The sequence below is a fragment of the Crocuta crocuta genome, unplaced genomic scaffold (genome assembly GCF_008692635.1).
Source record: "Crocuta crocuta isolate KB4526 unplaced genomic scaffold, BGI_CrCroc_1.0 scaffold69, whole genome shotgun sequence".
Lineage (NCBI taxonomy): Eukaryota > Metazoa > Chordata > Mammalia > Carnivora > Hyaenidae > Crocuta > Crocuta crocuta.
Genome location: NW_027551576.1, coordinates 1,124,543 through 1,148,980, shown reverse-complemented (window position 1 = coordinate 1,148,980; position 24,438 = coordinate 1,124,543). Strand labels below are relative to the sequence as shown.

Sequence of the window (24,438 nt, the reverse complement as noted above, 5' to 3'; positions counted from 1 at the left end):
TTTTATAAAGAGAAGCAGGAAGAGGGGCAGACCGAGAGAAAGAATCTCAAGCAGGCTTTGCGTTCAGCGTGGAGTCCAAAACAGGGCTTGATCCCACGACCCTGGAACCGTGACCTGAGCCAAAATCAAGTTGGATATTCAACTAACTGAGCCACCCAGGCGCCCCAAGGAAAAAGAGTTATAAAGTGAAATTACAGAAACATGCATTCCCCCCTCACCCCCAGCCCCCAATCCAGTCAGTGTAACAGCCTAAACTTCAGCAGGATCCCACGGCTCCGCTCCGTACCTGGCTTCCTCATCCTGCAGCCGTTCACACGACAAAAGGCAGTTCCGGAAACTGTCTTGGTCCTCAATGTAGGATTCTAGGCCGCTAACAAAGTCTTCTAGTATCTTAACAACATTGAAAAAAAAAAGGGTAAGAGTTACGGTTTTTAGTTTAACCTTTGCTGTGGATTAACTAAAAATCATTCTAGCCCATTCAACTTATGTCTGCATCTTTAAACTCCCAATTCCAGAGTAGTGCTGGAAAAAGTAAAAGTGCCAGGAAGAAACACATACTTTGGGATAAGAAGGATGTTTCCTCAGAGTCTGAAAGAGCTTCTTTTGGAAAACAATTTGATCCACAGCTATGAGGAAAAAAGCAGTTGGTCACCAGAATCTTTAGTATCTCCCACCATAGTTTTACTTTCCTCAAGACCCAAGTTTCCTGTCTGATGAAACCAGAAAAGATATTTGCAACCTAATTTCAGAGCTAACTTTTCTAAATCCATGGTAAAACAGATTTATCTTTGATAGAGGATAGTATTAAGTGTTTCCAAAAAAGATATGCCGTAATCTTAGCAGAATGGAGTAATCTATGCCCTAAAAGCAGGGCTTTCTTTACGTGGCTTTATAAATTTTCATCTGGAATTATTCTGACAGAGATCTAATTACTCTCTTGAGTGTTAAATTTATTTTTCCACACTAAAACACTAAGTAATGCGAGTACATAATTTTTATCTAAAAAAATTAGAATTAGTTAAAAAACTTAGAATTTACTTAACACGTACTAATCAATTAGAACCAAAGACTATAACAATATTCTCAAAAAAGCAATTTCAATGTTATTCTTGTCTCAAGAAAAATGATGCTTCTATTTTAAATCTTCATTGCCTCTATTTAGAAAATCCATGATTCAGGGCTGAACCCTGCACTAAACCCAGAGAAAAGATTTAAATAAAATATTACTTAGTTGATTCTGACTCTCTCCTGTTTTAAGAATAACTCCTGATGATTTAAGAAGGTTTATAAAAACACTGTCGTTTTCTTCCACTTCATCGTGAACGTGAGATTTCTTTGTCTTCTTGGAAAGCGGTTGCTTGCTGGCTTCTAAAAACAAACACAATTTCCAAGAATACAACAAACAGTAAAGATTAAAAAATGTAATCACTAGAATAACCCTAAGACAAAAGCTGATGGTTCTTAAAGAATTATGTTGAAATTGATGCTACAGTAAAATTGTATCTCTAACAATGGTCAGGAATACTGGCTTACAAGTAAACAAACAAAACAATCAATAAATAGAATTATTTTTGCCTATTGCATTTTCATTCGGAGAATTCAAAACGTGCCACTTCTAATAAAAATAACCATGGAACTGTTTAACCACCCAAATTCTAAAGGAGTCAGGGTGCCTCAAACTGTTGTCTGCAAACACATTCACTGGGATCACTGAGAAGCTTATTAAAAGCACATTCTTGGGGCCCCTGGGTGGCTCAGTCTGTTAAGCATCTGACTCTTGATTTCAGCTCAGGTCATTGTCCCATGGTTCGTGGGATTGAGCCCCACTGGGTTCTGTGCTGACAGTGCAGAGCCTGCCTGGGGTCCTCTCTCTTTCTGCCTTCCCCTGCACGAGCACACACTCTCTTTCTCAAAATAAATAAGCTTAAATAAGTGCCTGGGGGGCTCAGTCGGTTAAGTGTCCGACTTTGGCTCAGGTCATGATCTCAAAGTTGGTGGGTTCGAGATCCGCACTGAGTTCTGTGCTGACGGTGCGGAGCCTGGAGCCTGCTTCAGATTCTGTGTCTCCCTCTCTCTCTGCCCCTCCCCTTCTTGCACTCTTCCTCTCAAAAATAAATAAACATTTTTTTTTAAAGTGCATCCTTAGGTCACAACCCATAGTTACTCAATTAAAATCCCAGATATGGGTCCTGGGCATCTGAACTTTTTACAAGTTCTCCAGGTAACAATCTTGATGCATACATCTTGATCCAGGGGTAGAAGGAATCAGGCACGTTCTCTTGTATCAAGCCTTTGAGTATAAAGCCCTGACTGATTTTATCCCAAGGTTTTCAACTCAGAAATAAATGGGGCGCCTGGGTGACTCAGTCAGTTAAGTGTCTGACTCTTGAGTTTGGTTCAGGTCACGTTCTCATGGTTTGTGAGTTCAATCTTGCATCAGGCTCTGTGCTGACAGTTGGAGCCTGCTTGGAATTCTCTCTCTTCCTCTCTCTTTCTCTGCCCCTCCCCTGCTTGAGTTCTCTCCCTTTCTCTAAGTAAACAAATAAACTTAAAAAAATAATACTAATAAACAAACAAGACAAACAGGTACTTGAAATTAAGTATGATTATTTACTCTTCTCCGTTAATGATGTAACAAGTTAGAACTCCCTTAACAGAGTAGATGAGTATAATAAATGGAAAAAGACAACCTCATTTCATGAGGACTCTTAGGGCATCTGTCAACCAAATTCTCATAAGGACAGAGTCTACACTGTCTCTTCACCCTTAATGTGCTTGTTTTGATGGGATGCCTTTCCTTCACACATCACTCTATTTGTACTATAATTTCTTAAAATTTTATTTTTAAGCAGACTCTACTACACCCAGTGTGAGGGTCAAACTTACAACCCCGAGATCAAGACTTACACGCTACTGACTGAATCAGGCAGGTGCCCCCATAATTTTTTTTAAGTGTTTTTAATGTTTATTTATTTTTGAGAGAGAGAGACACACACACACAGACAGCACAAGCAGGGGAGGGGCAGAGAGAGAGGGAAGCACAGAATCCAAAGAGGCTCCAGGCCCCAAGCTGTCAGCACAGAGCCTGACACGGGACTCAAACCCGTGAACTGCAAGATCATGGCCTGAGCTAAAGTCTGACACTCACCCAACTGAGTCACCCAGGCGTCCTGCTCCCATAAATTTTTTAAGGAAGGAAATGGGACCACAAGTCTAAAGGATAGACACTATGTCGTACCTTTTGTCTCAGCATCTCGATGATTTAAGTAGATGAGCTCTATAATACTCATTGCTCTTACAGATGTGGAGACTGAATCTCATAGACCGTAGGCATGCCCAAAGTCATACATGGCATCAGAAGCAGAAACTCAATGCCACATCCCCTGATGCCAGATTCTGTGTCCTCTAACGATTAAGCCTTGAGGACTCCCAGCACTTGAAAGGAGGAACTTTCTAAGTGCCTCACACATTTGCTACAGGAAATAAAACAACAAATAACTAGATACTTACTGGAAGTATCTTCTGTCAGGCTCTCTTTATCCTCCAATTTTGACAGCCTTTTCTTGGAAACCATCCTGACCGAAGTCTTCTGCAATCAAATTACTTTTGAGAGCAAAGTCAGAGAATAGAAGTTACCCTCTGGAAGCTAGATAAATCCTGAGAAGTTAAAGCTAAAGCTCAAAGATAACTACTCTATCAAAAGCCAAAGAAGTTCTAGTCTTTATACCAATACTGTCTAAATCCAGATGCTGAGAGAATTTCGACTCCTATATCTCGTCAATACTCCCTTGCTTTCAAGACTTTACCTAGTTGCCTCTTTAGCCAGACCACTTTCTTCTTGAAGGATAAAACCCAGTTCTCTTTCTGACATTCAAGATCCTTCATCTTCTAGCTCCAATCTACCATCTCCTTTAACTCATTAATCCAGGATTATATGTTGGAGACTGTGCTAGATGCTGGGGTTACAATTATGAACCGACATGATCTCTGCCCTCCGGGAGTTTAAGTTATAGTCATGATTATAGTCATGAGTGCTCTTGAGTTAGTTACTTAACTAAACTGTGTAAGTGCTACAAAAGAGAAGCACAAGGTGCTATGAGGGATTACATGGAAAGTTGGTTTAGATACGGGGGGAGGGGGAATGCTGGGATAATTTTGAGAAAACGATTTTATTTTTTAATGTTTATTCAGTTTTGAGAGTCAGAGAGAGACAGAGCATGAGTGGGGGAGGGGCAGAGAGAGAGAGGGAGACACAGAATCTGAAGCAGGCTTCAGGCTCCGAGCTGTCAGCACAGAGCCTGATGCGGGGCTCAAACCCACAAACCGTGAGATCATGACCTAAGCCAAAGTCAGACGCTTAACCGACTGAGCCACCCAGGCGCCCTGAGAAAATGATTTGAAAGCAAGGACCTGAAGGCTGAAACAGCAGTTTGCCAATAGAAGATGTATGAGAGTAGTCCAGGCAGAGAAAAACTCAGCAGTGAACAAGTAAGACGCTTGTAGAGTCAAAAATGAAACTGCACAGGGGGCGCCTGGTTGGCTCAGTCTGTTAAACGTCGGACTTCGGCTCAGGTCATGATTTCATGGTTCATGGATTGGAGCCCCGCATCGGGCTCTGTGCTGACAGCTCAGAGCCTGGAGCCTGCTTCAGATTCTGTGTCTCCCTCTCTCTCTGACCCTCCCCCGCTCGTGCTCTCTCTCACTCTCAAAAATATATAAACATAAAAAAAAATTAAAGAAGAAATGAAACTGCAGAGGTAGGGGAGGGCCTGAACCACATTACGGGCCTCCTAGGGTCTCTCATAAACCAGAACATTCTTGGTCTCAGAACTCTTGCATAAGGTGTTTTCACCTGAAAAGCTCTTATCTGCCTGGGAACTACTAATCCTTAAAGACAGGCCAAATGTCAATTTCCTTGAAAAATGTTCCTCTATTCCCAAGGGGCTTCGGACTCCAGCTTCCCTGTTCCAGAGTGCATCCGCGATCCCCTCCCACATCACATGAGACTGTAGGGCTCCGGACTGACTTGCCTCAGGGTCCCTTAGTGCCTAGCGCAGTCCCTGGCGTAAAATTTCGCAAGAGTATTCGCTAAATGAGAATGCCTGGCAGGCAAGTAAATACGAGTAACTAACAAGAACGACTTACCGCGCTTTATGATGAATACTTCACTTATTACTCACAAACCTTTTGGAGGGAGGTACCATGATCATTCTCCTTCGGCGGCAGAAATGGGATTCTAAGGCAGTCTGACTCCAGAATCTGCACTACCCACCAACTACTTATTCCTGATTAGAACGATGGCTTCCAACAACAGTTTACTAAAAACCACGCAGCATGCTAAGCATTTTCTTTCTCCGAGGCCTCGTGAAAGCTCTATAACCATTATCAGCCTATTCTACAGACAGAAAAATTAAGGTAAGTCAAGGCCGTCTGACTTCAGGGCACAAGCCCGTACATGTCTCCTTTCCAGAAAAGCCTGAACAGGCTAGTGGGTAGGGCCAGCTGTCTGGACTGTCATTCGGGAAGACTTGGGGGTAAAAGCCCTTCTCATTTTGTTATTAACGACGCAGGAAGGTACCTGGGGGGGATAATCCCACGACAGGGCAGATGAGGCCGACGTTCGGGGCGCAGAGCCCCAGAAGGAAAGGCCGGGCTCGGCCGGGACCTAGCGACCAAGCCACAGGCGCGCAACGCCTAGAGAATCGATGACCGCGGCTCTTCTCACCCGCCGAGAAGCCGACGCCGGCCCTGGTTTTCGACTTGCGCGCCCGGCTCTGCGTCACGCTGACGTCACCAAGGCTCGCCCCGCCGTGACGCCAAAGCTCCGCGCCGGAAGTGCGCGGCCGGGCGGCCCAGTGGGGGTCAGTGCGTGAGGGCCGACGCCGGAGTAGGGTCCTGGGCCCGCCAGGCTGAGAGGCGGGAGGAGGCCGGTAGGCGAAATCGAAGAGGGACCTCCGCGCTCCGCGGAAGAGAAACCCGGCCACAGCCAGGTGGGAGCAGGCTCTGGGTGAGATGGCGGGGCCGGAGCTGCTGCTCGACTCCAACATCCGCCTTTGGGTGGTCCTGCCCATCGTTATCATCACCTTCTTTGTGGGCATGATCCGCCACTATGTGTCCATCCTGCTGCAGAGTGACAAGAAGCTCACCCAGGAACAAGTCTCCGACAGGTCAGCGCCTTTCCTCTCCGGCGGCCTCACTCCCCCGTGACCTTGGGCAAGAAAGTGCAGGGTTTTATCAGTTTGTCCGGGTTCACATCGCGCTCACACTGGCTGGGTGACCTTGGCTGTGCTACTTGTGTTTCACTTACGTCGTCTGTAAAATGAGGATAACGGGACATGCCTCATAGGACAGGCGTGGGGATTCACTTTTAAATGAAGTCTACAAAGCCTTTAGTACAGGGCTTGGGGAGTATTAAGTGCTCAAAAAAAATGGTTGCTGTTAATATTGTTAGGCCAGTCGCTAACCCTCTTGTTAATGAACTATGTAGAAGGTGGCTGTGTTTATGCCACTCGTTTTACCAAACTACTGTGGTGATCAGCCAAGCTGTTGAGTGACCAGTTGCTGTGCAAAAGTAAAATTGCCATAGAGATGTGATGAATTGTAATTATCATTTCCCTTCCAGAAGTAGAGGCAACTTCTTCCTCCTGTGCTTCATTACAGTATTTATCTGTGGAGAGAGGTAATTTGAGACGATTTTAGGAATTTAGACGTGTGTTCCCTCCATATTAAAATAAAAAAACATTTTCCAGTCAATCGTTGTGATTATTTTCAGAGACCATCTCAGGTAAATGTTGCTATTTCTGTAACACTTCCTATCACTTATTAATCTCCCATTTTAAATTTTTAACGTTTGTTTATTTTTGAGACAGAGAGAGACAGCGTGAGCAGAGGAGGGTCAGAGAGAGAGACACAGAATGTCTCTCTGTGCTATTAGCACAGAGCCTGACGCAGGGCTCGAACCCACAAACCACGAGATCATGACCTGAGCCAAAGTCGGACGCTTAACCGACTGAGCCACCCAGGCGCCCCTTAATCTCCCATTTTAAGAAAGAGCAAGCCTTGGGGCTCAGAACTGTACACAGGCAATGGTGCTTTGCTAAACTTGACTATTTCATTGTATTTATGTTAATTTCTATGTGTGGCAACTGATAATGATTTTCTATTGGTTGGCAATTGAAATATTTATTAGAAAACATAAAAATAGAAAAGGTTGCTACGTAAAAAAATACCAAGTTTTTTCATAGAAGGGCTAAATAAGACAAAAATCGTAACCATGGAATGAGAATGACTGAAATTGGGGGCGTACTGCTTTATCATTTTCAGCTGTGCATCCCAATTATGCTGAGAATAATTCTACCCATGTTGAGCACTTATATTCATTAACTTATTTAAAGTTCAGAGATAAATGCTGTTGTCCCATATTATAGAGAGAAAGGCTTCAGAGGTTCCGTAGTCACACGTGGTGACATTCATGACTTGAGGCCAGATTTTCTGGTTCCCAAATCTGGAGTGCTTTCCACTACACCATAGCAGCCACTTCAGTTATTTTTCTGTGGCATCAATTTCAGAACGGAGGAGGATCAGGCTCCTAGAGATAACATGAAGTCAGTTCACCAAAGAAAGGAAGCTATAGAAAGATGCAATGTGAAGAGAACTCAGATAGTTAGCATTTATTTATTGACACCAATAAATTGTTCTTTTCTTTTTTTAAAAAAAGTTTATTTATTTTGAGAGACAGGGAGAGAGAGAATTCCAAGCAAGCTTTGCTTAGCACAAAGCGTGATGTTGGGGCTTGAACCCACAAACCGCGAGATCATAATCTGAGCTAAAGTAGGATACTTAACCTACAGAGTCACCCAGGCACCCCTAAATTGTTCTCATTTTATCCTCAGAATAACCCCAACTTAGATAATTCTGAACCCATTTTTACAGTTGAAGACAAGAAAGCCGAAGTTAATTAGCCTTTCCAAAATAACCAGAATATTGTGCCTGTATTTGAACTCCAGTCAGTCTCACTCTCTTAAGTTGAATTCTCTTGACCACAATTCCTGCTGTCATAGCTTCTCTGCCACAGTTTTCTGCTCTTGGTTCACTATGTGATTTCAGAATGATGTTCTGAATGATAGCAAACCCACAGCTCCTTTTTCTAACCCAAGATGAAATTCACAGTTCATGCAATATAGAAAAAAAAAGTGTTTTTTTTTTAAAAAGCAACATAATACTTGTGACAACATAGATGGACCTAAAGAGTGTTATATGCTAAGTGACAGAAGTCAGACAAAGACAATTACTAAATGATTTCCTTTTTATGTGGAATCTAAAAAGCCAAACAAGTGAACAAAAACAGAAACACCCATGAATACAGAGTACAAACTGATGGTTGACAGAGGGCAGGGAGATGGGGGATGGGTAAAATGATTGAAGGGGAGTGGGAAGTACAGGCTAGCAGTTATGGAATGAGTAAGTCACAAGAGTGAAAGACATGGCATAGTCAATGGTATTGTAAAAGTGTCGTATGGCAGCATATAGTAGCTACGCATATGAGCATAGCATAATGTACAGTTGTCAGATCACTGTTTTGTACACCTGAAACTAATGCGACATTGTGTGTCAACTACACTTCAATAACAAAACCGGCATAATGCTCTAGTTGTAACAGTAAAAGAAAAATAATTTAATTTATATTTCATAAGTGCTTGTTCCCCATGATCCTAAAACGTGTAATGCAAAAGTCACAGCATGCTCCTCACTGTAAAATCACCTTCGTTGGGACAGGTTCAACTGTAGGCTCATAAGTTATTAAGCTTTTAGTGCCTCGAAACTTATTAAAATTTTTCTAAAATGTATTAAACCAAAATGGAAAGATACATAAATATATTAGAACACAGCAATACAATATGGAAAAAACGGTGCTCAAGCTCAAAGAATATACTGACTCTTAGGAAAGGAAAAAAACAAACTCGGGTCTTTAGTATATGATTAAACCCCAATTTGAGAAATGCCAACTTTAAAAATTAAAGCTCCATTTTAAAATGTGTTTCAGTTGCAAATTAGCAATGCAGAAGAGCCACTTTGTCTTTATAACCAGTATGAGGATTTATTTTTCAGTAGTAGTGAAAATGTAAAGTTAAAAATTTTTTGTAGCATTTACAGACCTCAGAGAAAGTGAGTGGCTAGAATATACAAGATAATTTAAGTTTGTGTTGATTTAGGGTTGAAATGCCTCAGGGTCATGGTTCTAACCCCAATGCTATGAAATTGCTCAGCAGTGTAAGTATAGGAGATGTAGCTGAGTTTCTGTTGATCTCAGTACCTGCAGAAGTTCTGAATTATCTACACTGAGCAAGTTTTTACTGATGACCTGTCCCGTGCCCTGTGCTGTACCATATCCTATGGGGTACAAGATAAGACAAGGTCAAGACCCTACTGTCAAGGAGTTTTAGTCCAAGTGATAAAACATGCAGAAGAAAAATAACAAATACCATTAACCTAGTGCTTAGGATATGCCAAATACAGTGGTAATCACTTTAAATGAGACAATATATATGGAGAACTCAGTTTAAAATCCTCAGTATTTCCCTTTTGCTCCTTTTTTTTTTTTTTAAGTACTCTCCACACCCAACATGGGGCTTGAACTCACAACCCTGAGATCAAGAGTTGCATGCTCCACAAACTGAGCCAGACATGCACCCACTCTTTTTTTAATTGTGGTAAAATATGCATAACAAAGTTTTACCATTTCAGTTATTTTTAAGTGTACAACTCAGTGGCATTAAGTACATCCTCACTGTTGTGCCATCATCTGTCATCCACTTCCACAGTATTTTCATCATCCCAACATATTAAGTAATAACTTCCCATCCCTTCTCCACCCACTTTCTGCAACCAGCATTCTTTTTCTTTTTTTTACAAATAGTTTATTGTCAAGTTGGTTTCCATATAACACCCAGTGCTCATCCCCACAAGTGCCCTCCTCCATGCCCATCACCCTCCTCCCCCCCACACCCATCAGTCCTCAGTTTGTTCTCAACATACAAGAGTCTCTTATGGTTTGCCTCTCTCCCTCTCCCCCACTATTTCCCCCCTTCCTCCCCCCACGGTCCTCCGTTAAGTTCCTCCTAATCCTCCTATACGTGCAAACATACGGTATCTGTCCTTCTCTGCCTGACTTATTTCGCTCAGCATAACACCCTCAAGTTCCGTCCATGTTGCTACACATGGCCAGATTTCATTCTTTCTCATTGCCTTGTAGGATTCCATCGTATAGATAAACCACATCTTCTTGATCCATTCGTCCGTTGATGGACACTTAGGCTCTTCCAATGTTTTGCTGCAGCCAGCATTCTTTCTGTCTTTATGAGTGGGACTCCGCTAGGTACCTTATGTAAGTGCGATCACACACCATTGGTCCTCCTGTGCCCGTCTTATTTTACCTAGCACGGCATTTTCAAGGTTCGTCCGTATTGTACCATGTCATAATCTCAGTCTGTTTTACAGCTACATGAAATGTAGAATGTGACAATTTGACATACATATACTTTCTGAATTGATTACCATAATCCAGTTAATTTAACATCTATATGACCTCACGTGGTTACCTTTTTTAAAAAACTGGTGTTGAGAATGCTTAAGATCTACTCTTGTAGCAAACTGCAAGTACGTCACACAGTTTTACGAACTCTCGTCGCCATACTGTAGGTTAAATCCCGAGAGCTTACTCATCTTCTAACTGTGCCCTTTGGCCAGCATCTCCCCATCTCCCTCAGCCCTAGTAACTACCATTCTATTTGCTTTTTGACTTTTTTTTTTTTAAGATTCCATAGAAAAGAGAGATTGTACAGTGTTTGTCTTTCTCTGTGTGGCTAATTTCACTTAGCATAATACCCTTAAGTTTCAACCATGTTGTTGCAGATGGCAGGATCTCCTTTCTTATGGCTGAGTAATATTCCATTGTGTTTGAGTATGTATATGTATTACTGAACTTCGTGTTTAAATATGAGTATGTTGATAAATCTTACATTATGTGATTTTTGCCACAAGTTTAAAAATACAGTGGGATCCATGTGGCCTTATGTGTAGTGTGGCTCTTGTTCGTCTCTCAACTCTCATTTTCACCATGTTTTCTGTAGTTCTCTTTCTTCTGGCCATGTGGCCTTTTCTCAGGTCCTCAGAGACATAGTGCTTATGCCTGCCTCAGGGCTGTGTCCCTGCCGTCCCCTCCAGCACTTTGCCAGAGTCATCTCTAGTCATCCTTAAGATTCCAACTTAGTCATACATCCTCATCAAAGCTTTTTTCCAGATCTCAACTTCTTAGACTTAGTCAAATCCCTGTATTACACACTCCCATCATGTCATCCATCTCTCCTTCCTAGGACATAACAGGTGAATTTCACATTTATTCTTTTTTTTTTTTTTAATGTTTTCTTTATTTTTGAGAGAGAGAGATAGAGACAGTATGAGCAGGGGAGGGTCAGAGAGAGAGGGAGACACAGAATCCAAAGACAGGCTCCAGGCTCTGAGCTAGCTGTCAGCACAGAGCCGGACACGGGGCTCGAACCCACGAACCATGAGATCAGACCTGAGCCAAAGTCGGATGCTTAATGACTGAGCCACCCAGGCGCCCCGAATTTCACATTTATTCTTATGGTTATTTGATCAATGTCTTTCTCTCCCACTAGACTTGAACCTTCACAAGATAATTGCTTTTTGATTGCTGTTGTTCGTGTCATGTGATACAGTACATGGCATTCAGAAGCTCAAAAAGTATTTGTCTCCTGAGAATAAATCTGTTGTACAGAATATGAAAGGAGACATGGGGAATTTAAGTGATTACCCAAGATCACATAGCTAATAAGAACCCATCTTCCAACTCCAGAGCTTAAATTTGTTTTAAGGTTTCTTTATTTTTGAGAGAGAGAGCACACACACAAGTGGAGGAGGGGCAGAGAGAGAGGGAGACACAGAATCCAAAGCAGGCCCCAGCCTCCAGCTGTCAGCACAGAGCCGACGCAGGGTTCAAACCCACAGACCGTGAAATCAAGACCTGAGTCAAAGTCAAATGCTCAACCAACTGGGCCACCCAGGTGCACCCAGAGCTTAAATTTTTAGTTACTCTAGACTCACTGCTGCCTAAACATCAGTGAAGGACCAATTTTTTTGGTTTTTTGATTTCCAGCCTATCACAGACTGATGCTTTTGTAGGATACTTTAGTTTATAGTTGGATGTTGTAGAAATAATGAACTGTGACATTTTTTTAATGTGCTTTTATGGTTTGGGGTTTGTTTTTTTTAGAGATCACACATGCATATGAGCTGGGAAGAAGGACAGAGGGAGACAGAATCCCATGAAGGTTCCATACTCAGCACAGAGCCCATCGCGGGGTTCAGTCCCATGACCCCGGGATCATGACCCAAGCCTAAATCAAGAGTCAAACCCTCAACCAACTGAGCCACCCAGGCACCCCTGTAAAAGTTTCTAAACTCTTATTCTCAATGTCTGCACTTAACCTCATCACAGACCAGCATTGGTACATAGGCCACACTTGCAGTAGCTTTGGGACAGGGACAGAACATACTCCATCATAACTACGTCACCTCTATAGGCCTGGGTATAGAGCAGTCAACTGTACAATATAATGAAGTCAAGAGGAGGAAGACAAGAGAGCATTCCATGAGGGCACCAGGCAGTTTTGTGGAGAAGGTGGGGCTTGAAGAAGGTGTTAGGGTATGATGGGGTAGAACTCCTGAAGGAGAGCGGCGCTAGAGCCTTCCCAGCATATGCAGAGGCTAGAATATGTATATGGCGACAAGGGGGCCCTGAGGGGACTGACTGATTAGAGCAGGTGGCTTATACTAAGGAGGAGACAGGGCAGCTCTTTTCTGCCCACGGGTCCTATCCTGTGCTTTCACAAAATCATCTTTTTTGCACCACCACACCCCCCCAAAAAAAAACTAAGGAGAGAAAACCAAATACAGTTTTCATGTTGTTCATTTCTGTCTGCATTTTTTCACTTTTCAAGAAGGATTTCCATGACCCTAAGAGGGTTTTCCCCCTATTAGAACAACTTTTGAAAACGTAGCAAACATTAGTATTTTTTTAATGTTTTTTATTTATTTCTAAGAGAGAGAGAGACAGTGTGAGCATGGGAGGGTCAGAGAGAGAGGGGGACACAGAATCTGAAACAGACTCCAGGCCCTGAGCTGGCAGTCAGCACAGAGCCCGATGCGGGGCTAAAACCCATGAACCGTGAGATCATGACCTGAGCCGAAGTCGGACACTTAACCGACTGAGCCACCCAGGCGCCCCCAAACATTAGTATTTTGATCTCTGTTCTGTTTAGTACCTGTATCTTAGCACCACCCACTTGTATCACGGTCTCTTATCTTTAATGACTTTATTTTCAGATATCACTAAATGATTAATTCAGGAAACATTTATGGAGAGTTTACTAACAGCCTGAATCATGGTGCAATTTCTTCTATTTGTTGTCTGTCAGATAGCAACTCTATCTAATCCTGCTCTTATTTCTCTGTGGGGTTTAAAAAATTCCTTTTTTGATCTTCACCCTTCCTCCCTCCTCCTGCCCCCAGATCTTCTGAGGAGTGTCCAACTGTTATTCTTTTCACTCAGAGAAAGTTCCTTCTTAGATGATAAAGAAAGAGCAGAGTGTGATGTTCCAAATGTGCCTTCTTCAGAAATCTTTAGTCAGAAACGCAGTGACTTCTGAAAAATGCCTCTTTGAAAACCTAATTGTTGGGTTAAATATGTTATATTGGTTTTAAGGACACTTGTATTTTGAAAAGTGTCCCCACAGGACCGTTGCCAAGTAGGTCCTCTCTTGTGTTTAAATAGGTCTACTTTTATTCTCTCATTTTCTTCTAGTGTTTCGCTTTTAAAAATCTCATTGTCTTGGTTGTATTTTTCAGTCAAGTCCTAATTCGAAGCAGAGTCCTCAGGGAAAATGGAAAATACATTCCCAAACAGGTACTCGTTTATCTTTTATTAAAAGCTCCCTGATTCACTGTTGAGGGCAGTAACTATCTGAATGTTTTATAAGGGCACTCTGTGGGGAAGGCTGAAGTCTGGCAAATCTGTAATTAAGCTGTGGCCCCGTGGCATCTGCTGTCATTGTGACCTCGCCCTTCTTAGGAAATTGTTTTTAAATGTGACTCAGCTAAAGTGTCAGGTCGGCTGCCAGCTCTAAGTGCAACAGCCTATTCCTTCTGACTCAGCCTCTGGGGAATAATTCGACAATTTGCTATGTCACAGTTTAAAGACTCAAAAAGCTCTCTTTTCTACTAGTCTTTCTTGACTCGAAAATATTACTTCAACAACCCTGAGGATGGATTTTTCAAAAAAACTAAAAGGAAGGTAGTGCCTCCTTCTCCTATGACTGGTATGTTGATTCCTTCTATCACCTTTAAGGAAGATTCTTAACATGAGTTGGGGGGAGGGCAGGGAGGATGCTGATTTATTGGAATGTTAAATTGTGTAAGATAGTAATCTAAGAGACCTTAGAGATACCTGGTATGGGGAATCCATGCAAGTGGAATTCTTTTTCAAATAAATCTTTTGGGAACCCCAGTGTATAAAGTGGATTTTTAAAAAAGACCTCTTGGGGCGCCTGGGTGGCTCAGTCGGTTAAGCGTCCGACTTCGGCTCAGGTCATGATCTCATAGTTCGTGGGTTCGAGCCTCGCGTCGGGCTTTGTGCTGACAGCTCAGAGCCTGGAGCTGCTTCAGATTCTGTGTCTCCCTCTCTTTCCGACCCTGCCCTGCTCACGCTGTGTGTGTGTCTCTCTCTCAGAAATAAATAAATAAAACATTTAAAAAAAAAAGAGAGAGAGAGCTCTTGTGTGGGGGTGAGGAGGCTAGAGCCACCGTCCCTGTGTCCCCTCCCTGTGCTGTTCCCCAGGACGCAGGGCTCTGCGGAGCCAAGTTGGAAAAGCATCCCAGTCCCAGCTCCTACCCAGTGCCTGGATCCTATTGCTGACAGATGGCCGCCCAGCTTCTGCCTGAGTGAGGAGGAGCTCTTACCACCCCTCCAGCCCAGCCCCCACGTTGTCAGACGTGATTGCTTGGCCCACCTTACAGTTTCTCCTCTCACCGATTTCTTCCACTCATCCCAGTCATGGGGAAAAAGATAGCACTTTTAAAGTAAAACAAAATGATTTGTTATTCTGTATTGGTTGTCCTCTCACTTCAGTACCCATTTCTCTAGGTAAGAAACCCACACAGAACATACTAGAATTGACTTAATAAATCTTTCAAAAAACCCATAAGAAATGGGACCTTTATGTGTATTAAAAGATACTTGACTTCACTAAGATCCCTGGAATGAAAATTAAGACAAGATGTCCTTTGTAGACTGTTAAACTGGCAAAGATTGAAAGCTTGACAAAGCTGCTCCTGTCAAGGTCATGGGAAGTTAGGCTCTCTCACTATTGTTGAAGGACAGTCTAACAGTATCTATCAATTTTAAATGTTCAAACCCCTTAACCCAGAAAATCTAAGAGTTTCTCTTACAGAAACACGCAAACATGCAGATTTATGTTACTAGGTAGTTGTTGGCAACAGTGTTTATTGGCAAAAAAGAAAAAAATTAGAAACAATCTGTAGATCCACCTGTAAGTAGTAAGTGTGACCACACACAGTAGACTCCTATGCACACACTGAAAAGAGTGAGAGGGACATACCATTCACAATGTATTTACCTTTTCAAAATTAAGAAGTAGAATAGTAAGCATAATATCCCTTTACTGTGTATAGAGAGAGAGAAACTATTGTGCACATACATATATGTTCATATTTTATGTACTATGTGTAAAGCTGGAAAGATATGCAACAAACAGTTAAAAATGTTCAGAGAGTGGGCTCAGAGAAATAGTCTACATCTTATGTTTCTATGTTATTTGAATTTTTTACATTGAATCTGTATTACTTTAATTATCAAATAAATGAAGGGGCTCCTGGCTGGCTCAGTCAGAGGAACCTGTGACTCTTGATCTCGGGGTCATGAGTTTGAGCCCCACGGTGGGTGTAGAGATTACTTAAGTACATATTTTTAAAAATAAAATTAAAATTTACAGAAAATCCAGAAGAAGTCTTTGCCGACAGTGGTAAAACACCATGGTCTCTTGTTTTTGTTATAGATCCCACTATGCTCACAGACATGATGAAAGGCAACGTAACAAATGTTCTCCCTATGATTCTTATTGGTGGATGGATCAACATGACATTCTCAGGCTTTGTCACAAGTAAGTTATAGACCCAGAATACTTGAGGTTCACTTTATCTCTGATTCTTTCCCATGTCCTTGTTCAGAGAGATCCCAGTGCTGCTGAGATACTGGTATAATGGGTCCCAGATTCTCTACTGAAAACTAATCACATTCTTTAAATAAACTATTTAATATGCTGTGATTTTATGACTCTTATTTCAGACTCATGGTAAGTTCAAGCTGTGGATGCTTTTTCACAAATAGGAATTTAAATGAATAGCTTGCTCGTTTGCACCCAAAACTAATTCTAGTTAAGTAGGATGAAGGGAAGCAGGTTTTATTTTGACTTCATTTTCTAGGTATTGGGGTGAGTTGCTTGTCCTTTGTCTATAATTGGTTGTGAATCAATTTCATTTCTCAGTAATGTAATTCTCTATGTGTACATGTTCCAATTTGGGTTTAACAGATTAGTGCAAGTTTCTTTTTTGATTGTAGGTCATAGCTCAGCGTCCCTGCTTCGCAAGCAGTTGAGAAGCTGGTGTTCAAGGAACTGTAACAAAATGACATCTGACAGTTTTCACACAAATTTCCTGGTAGAAATCGTTTTCCAAAATGCGTGTGGTACAGAGTTTCCACCTCATCAGGGAAAGATTACATGCATTCACACTCAAACTGTTCTTTAAAAAGCAAGGATAGCATGTGAACTTTTCCTCTCTCTTCTGCAGCCAAAGTCCCATTTCCGCTGACCCTCCGTTTTAAACCTATGCTACAGCAAGGAATTGAACTACTCACATTAGATGCATCCTGGTAAGAACTTCCTTTCCTTGATGAAAACACAAACCAAAATCTAAAACCGGTGTCTCTTAAAGAACAAGATTTCCAGTTTGCACATTTCACTGACCTAGGTTTTGGGTTTTTTCTCATTGAAACTCCACTCAAAGCGCCAGGGGTGGATTATGCCAACATTTACCTACCCCAAATGATTTCTTTACATCCTCTCATCTCTTTACATATACTCTGGGTGATAGAAAAGTGTAAACTGTGTTAATTCTAAAATAACTACGTTGTTTGACTTTTGCTGTCTAGGGTGAGTTCTGCATCCTGGTACTTCCTCAATGTCTTTGGGCTTCGGAGCATTTACTCTCTGATTTTGGGCCAAGATAATGGTAAGAAGTATGTTGGGTTTAAGAAGCAACAATTTTGATAGATGATTCATTCATGCCAGGGCCAGAAGACTCTCACAGGCTGTGCTGTTTGTTAGCATAGTTCAATACAATGCTTCACTCCTTAAACTTGTTCTTAAGTTTCTAAGGTATCCTACAAGAGTCTTAAAAATTCCAGGGTCAGGGTGCCTGGGTAGCTCAGTCGGTGGAGCATGTGATTCTTGATCTCAGGGTTGTAAGTTCAAGACCCATGTTGGGTATAGAGATGACTTAAATATAAAATCTTAAAAAAAAAATTCCAGGGTCACCTAAAGACCTGAGCTCTCTGTGACAATCACAAGGACAATATTTAGTTCCCTGAAATCTGATAACCTCCTGTGAGGAATCCAGGACCAGCAGCGTAAGGCGAAGCTGAAAGAAGGCCTGGTTTGGTCACTTGGTTCATTGAGCCACGTCCTGCCAGCACCAACCCTGGCTCTCCTAGTTAATGGCTGGCTGGGACCTCGGGCAAGTTACACAGTCCTCTGCCTGTTTGTACCATTTTTTTAATGTTTTATTTATTTCACAGAGAGACAGAGACAGCGTGAGCAGGGGAGGGTCAGAGAGAGAGGGAGTCACAGGCTGAAACAGGCTCCAGGCTCTGAGCTGGCAGTCAGCACAGAGCCCGACGTGGGGCTCGAACCCACGAACCACAAGATCATGACCTAAGCGAAAGTCGGACGCTTAACCGACTAAGCCACCCAGGCGCCCCATGTACCATAGAGATCTTAATAGTAACTTCAGAGTCCGTTGTGGGGAGTAGACGAGGTGGACTATGTAAAGCACTCCTGGCATAAAGTAGTTGCCCAGTGACTGGTAGCTGTTGTTATTGTTTAAATTTGAAATAAAGCTTAGCACTCCCTCTAGTTATCTTCTGCTATCACCACGCCCATTTTTCAGGAGAGGTAAGTGACTTTCCCCAGGTCCCACAGCTGGTGTGCGGCACGCCCAGATGTGGTTCTCTAACACACTCCTGAGCAGCTGCAGGGATTGTGTAAGGACCGTTCTTCCCTGAGGCTGCTGGGGGCTAGCTGACTCACGTGGGGGCATCTTACCCTGCAGCCGCCGACCAGTCACGGATGATGCAGGAACAGATGACTGGAGCTGCCATGGCCATGCCCGCAGACACCAACAAAGCTTTCAAGGTACGCTTACACCTCCTCCTAGCCTCGCTGAGGCTCCGAAAGGCATGACCAGAGTGACTGTAGTATGTATGGTACCATCATTTACATTTAAATTCAGCAAAAATGTATTTTGAAAAGTTTACATATTTCTTGTGCCCGAGACAGCTGCTGAGCAAATTGGAGATTCTTGGTACTTTTACTGATTTTTAAATGCTCACCCAAATTTAATCCACATTGTAAATGACACTGTAAAAACAGTCCATTCAAAGCTACCAGGTAAACTTCTAGGATGTTTTGAACTGTTTTGGACCCTGTGGACATCAGATACAAATGTCATTTTTAAAAAATCAATACTTAGAGCCTTTTCATGAAACAACTCTGGAATGTGTAAAGTCCAGTATAATTTTTACACAGAAAAATCTCACTAATCTTTCATGACAAGAGCTAGAAATAAGGAGCACCTTGGAGGCTCAGTCGTTTTAAACGTCCGACTCTTGAGTTCAGCTCAGGTCATGATCTCAGTGGTTTGTGGGTTGAAGCCCCATAGTAGGCAGTGTGGAGCCTTCTTGGGGTTCTCTCTTTCTCTCCCTCTCTCTCTACCCCTCCCCTGCTCATGCTGTCTCTCTCACATAAATTAAAAAACAAAACAAAACAAAAAAAAACTAGTAATAGAAGGAAACTTGCTCGTCTTCATGAAAGGGGTCTAATGAAGAACCCACAGCTAACTCTGGAAGCATGAACAGCTTTTCCCCAAAGATTAGGAACAAGATAGCAACGTCCACTCTTGCCACTTCTGTTCAACACTGTGCTGGATGACCTAGCCAGGGCAGCTAGGCAAGAAGAAATGAAAGGCATCCACATTAGAAAGGAGGAAGAAAACGATCTCCATTTACTTACTATTGTAAGAAGCCCCCAAGATAAACTATTACAGGAACCAAACAAATCCAGCAAGGTTTTAGAAGTTGCAGGGTAAATATGCAAAATTCAGTTCTATTAAGGGACGTCTGGGTGGCTCAGTCAGTTAAGCATCTGCCTTTGGCTCAGGTCATGATCTCATGGTCACTGTCAGGACAGATCTTCTGTTCCCCTCTCTCTCTCTGACCCTCCCCTGCTTGTGCGCTCTCTCTGTCTCTCTCAAAATAAAGAAATACAATTTTTTAAAAAATTTTAAAGTTTTTAGTTTAAAAGTTTAAAAAGCCAGTTGTATTTCTACGCAGTGGTAATAAAGAATCTGGAAGTGAAATTAAGAAAACAATTCCATTTGCAATAGTATCAAAAAGGATAAAATACTTAGGAACAAACCTAACAGAAGAAAGACAGATTTGTATACTGAAATTAAAAAGCATTGCTGAAAGAAATTAAAGCCCTGAATGAACAGAAACACATCCATGTTCACAGATTAAAAGACTTAATATTGTCAAGATGGCAGTACTCCCGGGGCGCCTGGGTGGCTTAGTTGGTTAAGCGTCCAACTTTCGCTTGGGTCATGATCTCACAGATCGTGGGTTCGAGCCCCACATCGGGCTCTGTGCTGACTGCCAGCTCAGAGCCTGGAGCCTGTTTCAGAGTCTGTGACTCCCTCTCTCTCTGACCCTCCCCTGCTCACGCTGTCTCTCTCTCTCTCTTAGAAATAAATAAAACGTTAAAAAAAAAAAAAAAAGATGGCAGTACTCCCAAAATTGACCTACAAATCAACACAATCCCAAATTCCACCTGATCCTGACATACACATGGAAATGCAAGAGACCCAGATTAGCCCAACTAGACTTTAATATGAACAAAGTTGGAAGCCTCACACTTCATGGTTTTAAAAATTACTTCAGAGCTGCAGTAATCACGACTGTGTGGTCTGGCATAAGGGCAGGCGTACAGATCGGTGGAGCAGAATTGAGAGGTCAGAAATAAGCCCACGACGTTTAAGATCAATTGACTTTTGACAGAGCTGCCTAGACAGTTCCGTGGGGGAAAGAATAGTCTTAACTGCTTACGGGGTAGAGTTCCTGTTTCAGAGGATGAAAAACCTTGGAAATACATAGTGGTGATGGTGGCACAACATTGTGGATGTAATTAATGCCATGGAATTGTATACTATCAAAGGTTACAAGTGGCAAATGTTTTAAAACTGGCAAATTTTATGTTATATATCTTTTTTTTTTACCACAATAAAAAAAAAGGAAAAACTTTGAATGGTCAAAGACTTAAGTGTAAGAGCTAAAACTATAAAATCCTTAGGGGCGCCTGGGTGGCTCAGTGGTTAGGCGTCTGACTTTGGCTCAGGTCATGATTTCACGGTTCGTGGGTTCGAGCCCCGTGTCGGGCTCTGTGCTGATGGCTGGCTCAGAGCCTGAAGCCTGTTTCAGGTTCTGTGACTCCCTCTCTCTCTGAACCTCCCCTGCTCCTGCTGTCTCTTTCAGAAATAAAAAAAAAATTTTTTTTTAAGTTTTATTTGAATAAATAAAATTATAAAACCCTTAGAAGAAAACATAGGTGTAAAATGTTTGTGATGCTGGATTAGGCAGTGACTTCTTAGCTGTGACATTAAAAGCACAAGCAAGCAAAAGGAAGAACAGATAAATGGAACTGGGTCGAAATGAAAAACTTTCATACTTCAAAGGACACCATCAAGAAAAGAAAAGAATATCAGAGAAAATATTTACAGATCATATGTCTACTAAGGGTCTCGTATTCAGAATAAAGAATTCTTAGCATTCAGCGGTAAAAAGACAGCCCAGTTGAAAAAGGGGCCAAAGCTTTGAATAAACATCTCTCCAAGGAAATTACGCAAATACCCAATAAACTCACGAAGGCATGCTCAACGTTGTTAGCCACAGGAGAAACGCGCATCACAACCACAGTGACATACTACTTCACACTCACTCCATGGTTCTAATAAAAAAAGATGGACACTAACTCAAAGTATCGACGAGGATATGGAGAAGTTGGAAGCGTCCTTGCTGCTGGCAATGGCGCAGCCCCTTTGGAAAGCACTTTTAACCTTTCCTCAAAAACTCATATGTAGTTACCATATGACCCAGCAATTTCACACTTAGGTAAAGAGCCAACAAAATTGAAAACCTACGTCCACACAAACTCCTAGGGGCGCCAGGCTGGCTCAGTCAGTGCAGCATGCAGCTCTTGATCTCAGGGTTGTGGGTTCAAGCCCCACGTTGGTTATAGAGATTACTTAAAAGTAAAGTCTTAGGGGTGCGTGGGTGACTCAGTCAGTTGAGCGGCCAACTCTTGATTTTGGCTCAGGTCATGGTTCATGTCATGGTTGTGGGATTGAGCCCCACATCAGGGAGCCTACTTGGGCTTCTTTCTCTCCCTCTCTATTCTTCCCCTGCTCGCTTCATGCACTCACTCACTCACTCTCTTTCCAAATAAATAAACTTTAAAAAATACAATGAATAAAATTAAAACCAAAAAAATCTTTTTTTTTTTTTAATGTTTATTTATTTTTGAGAGAGAGTCTGCGCAAGCAGGGGAGAGTCAGAGAGAGGGAGACACAGAATCCAAAGCAGGCTCCAGGCGCTGAGCTGCCAGCACAGAGCCCGATGCAGGGCTCAAACCCACAAACAGTGAAATCACTACCTGAGCCAAATTCGGGCACTTAACTGACTGAGCCCCCCAGGCACCCCTAAAATAAAATCTTAAAAAAAAAAAGAAAGAATTTTCAGAACACTATTAATAATATTTCAAGAGTAGAAACAATCCACATGTCCATCATCGTATGAACATATAAACAAAATGAAACATTTGGGAATATAGTACAGTGTACAGACAGTGAAAGAATTCAGTGAAATAGTCTTAAAAAGGAATGAAGTNACTGGGTGTTATGTGGAAACTAATTTGACAATAAACTATTTGTAAAAAAAAAAAAAAAAAGGAAGGAAGTACTGATACCTGGTACAACAGGAAGGAACCTTGAAAACATCCTAAGTGAAAGACACCAGTAAGAAAAGGCCACATATTCTATCCTGAATACATGAATCCAAAGATACAGAAAGTAAAGTAGTTGCTCGCTCGCTCTCTCACTATAAATAAGTACAGTAAAATTTTAAAATGGGGGAAGATGTAATTGGTTACTCATTCTAGTGACCTTAGACAAATTATCTTTCCTTTTTTACCCTTATTCTCTTCACCTGTAAATTGAGCACAGAGGTGGACGGGGCACTTAGCAGCACCTACCTCAAAGGATTAGATGAGTTTATACTTAGCGCCGCTAGGCCGAGTACGTGCTCAGCGCTGCTCTTTGTAACAGCCCTCCCCTCCCCGCCCTGCTGTCCTCTTCCTTTGCAGACAGAGTGGGAAGCTTTGGAGCTGACGGATCACCAGTGGGCACTGGATGATGTCGAAGAGGAGCTCATGGCCAAAGACCTCCACTTCGAAGGCATGTTCAAAAAGGAATTACAGACCTCTATTTTTTGAAGACGAAGCAGGGATTTGCTGTGTCAGGAACTCAGCGTAGTGCTTAACTTTGTAACTTTGGTTTGAGCTGGAGACTCTCGGAATAAAACGGATGCATGAGCTGGCAGGTGTGCAGCAAGCACTGTTCTTGTCTGGGCCGGGTCCCCCCGTGTGTCTGAAACTAGAGATTTGAGGAGTCTGTGCTGGGTCACTTACCCAGAAACAGCTATTTTTAAAATGTTTTACATTTTCCTTCTGATGACTCTAGTAATGAAAGTCAAAGGGGGAATACTCAAGCTAGTAATAATACGTAAAACTTGGCAAACATTCAGTCTTTGGAGAAAGTGTTGTCAATTTTACCTAGTTATTAAGTGCGATCAGCCTGACTTCTGACCACAGTGAACGCTTGTTTTCTTGGGATTCAGACACCCTTTGTTTTATCTTTAATTTTTTGTTAGTATTTGTACAACCTTCTTTACACAAATAATACATTTTCATTACTCAGAATTTAGGAGCCATGGATGAGCAAGACGAAAGCTCCCTGTGTTGTTCATTTTGAGCCTACAGAGTGACATAGAGACAAATGTGTCATAACCTGATTCAAATAAGCTCTTTGCAGATTGAAAACCCAGGGCCAGGACACACTTAGCCAGCCTTCTATCTCTTTAACACTGTCCAGTGAAAATCGGCAACGCTGAGACACTGCCGGATTCTCAAGTGCCTTTGGGATCATCGAAGATAGGTTACATAATGTGAGGTCTAGGGCTGGAGTTAGAACATATCAAATCCATCGATAGGTCAGTAGTGCTGTACCGAATATGGCTACTCAGTTGAACAAAAGACCTCATTTCCCAGTTATTCTGGATAAGAGAGTTTGCATATTGCCGTAAGAAGGGAGGAAGGGCAACTGCTGGCGGACACGTAGTTACTTACGGGGGGCCTAGGAATCTTCTGTCTGGATTAACTGTCCCAGGGATGTGGCAAGGTGCCATTTCTGTACCAAGAGGTGAATGTAATTTGCATGTTGAACACTGTAATCAACCAACAACTCTTGACTCTACCAATTAAACCATCCTGTTTTCTCTGCCTGTGAAAAGTTGCCTCTGTGGGTCACTAACAGCCTCCTGCCACCGTTATGAGTGTCTAGTGTGGAGCAGCGCTAAGGGGTCAAAGATGAGAAAGATGTGACCTTACCCTCAACTCCTCAGAGAGACACGCAGGAAATTGGTGGGTCTGACCTTCCCTCCAGAGTAACGCTCGTGGGCACAGACACACACAGCTCCCAGGTCACTCCAGGTTGCTGCGAGACCCCCCCAAAGCCTAGTGATAGTGACCTGCAGACCTCCGCTAAGAAAGCCTGGCCTTTAAAGATATTTAAAACAGCTGCTTAAACACAATATTATAGGAGCAAGGGTTCCCAGGGGAGCTAACCCAAAAGAGCTGTGCAATGTAGGAGGGCGTGCCACGCAGACGGAATAGAACCGGC

At 42.4% G+C, this 24,438-nt stretch overlaps 2 protein-coding genes across 4 annotated transcripts in view; one reads left to right on the top strand and one right to left on the bottom strand.

Annotated features, from left to right (window-relative positions):
- Positions 1 to 5,740, bottom strand: part of FANCD2 (FA complementation group D2) — a 62,266-nt gene extending 56,526 nt beyond the window's left edge. For all 3 annotated transcript variants that reach the window (XM_077751484.1, XM_077751486.1, XM_077751487.1), the window contains exons 1-5: positions 5,579 to 5,740; positions 3,511 to 3,603; positions 1,228 to 1,368; positions 559 to 626; positions 287 to 390 (exon numbers count right to left, since the gene is read on the bottom strand). In XM_077751484.1, the coding sequence (XP_077607610.1) occupies positions 287 to 390; positions 559 to 626; positions 1,228 to 1,368; positions 3,511 to 3,574 (377 nt within the window). In that variant the 5' untranslated portion in view covers positions 3,575 to 3,603; positions 5,579 to 5,740. The remainder of the gene's footprint in view (positions 1 to 286; positions 391 to 558; positions 627 to 1,227; positions 1,369 to 3,510; positions 3,604 to 5,578) is intronic.
- A 94-nt stretch (positions 5,741 to 5,834) lies between these two features.
- Positions 5,835 to 24,048, top strand: EMC3 (ER membrane protein complex subunit 3). The gene is made up of 8 exons (XM_077751506.1): positions 5,835 to 6,167; positions 13,927 to 13,984; positions 14,303 to 14,396; positions 16,152 to 16,256; positions 16,945 to 17,026; positions 17,306 to 17,385; positions 18,484 to 18,566; positions 22,845 to 24,048. Exons 1-8 carry the CDS (start codon positions 6,013 to 6,015, stop codon positions 22,971 to 22,973), a joined length of 786 nt encoding a protein of 261 aa, XP_077607632.1. The 5' UTR covers positions 5,835 to 6,012; the 3' UTR covers positions 22,974 to 24,048.
- Positions 24,049 to 24,438: the final 390 nt, after the last annotated feature.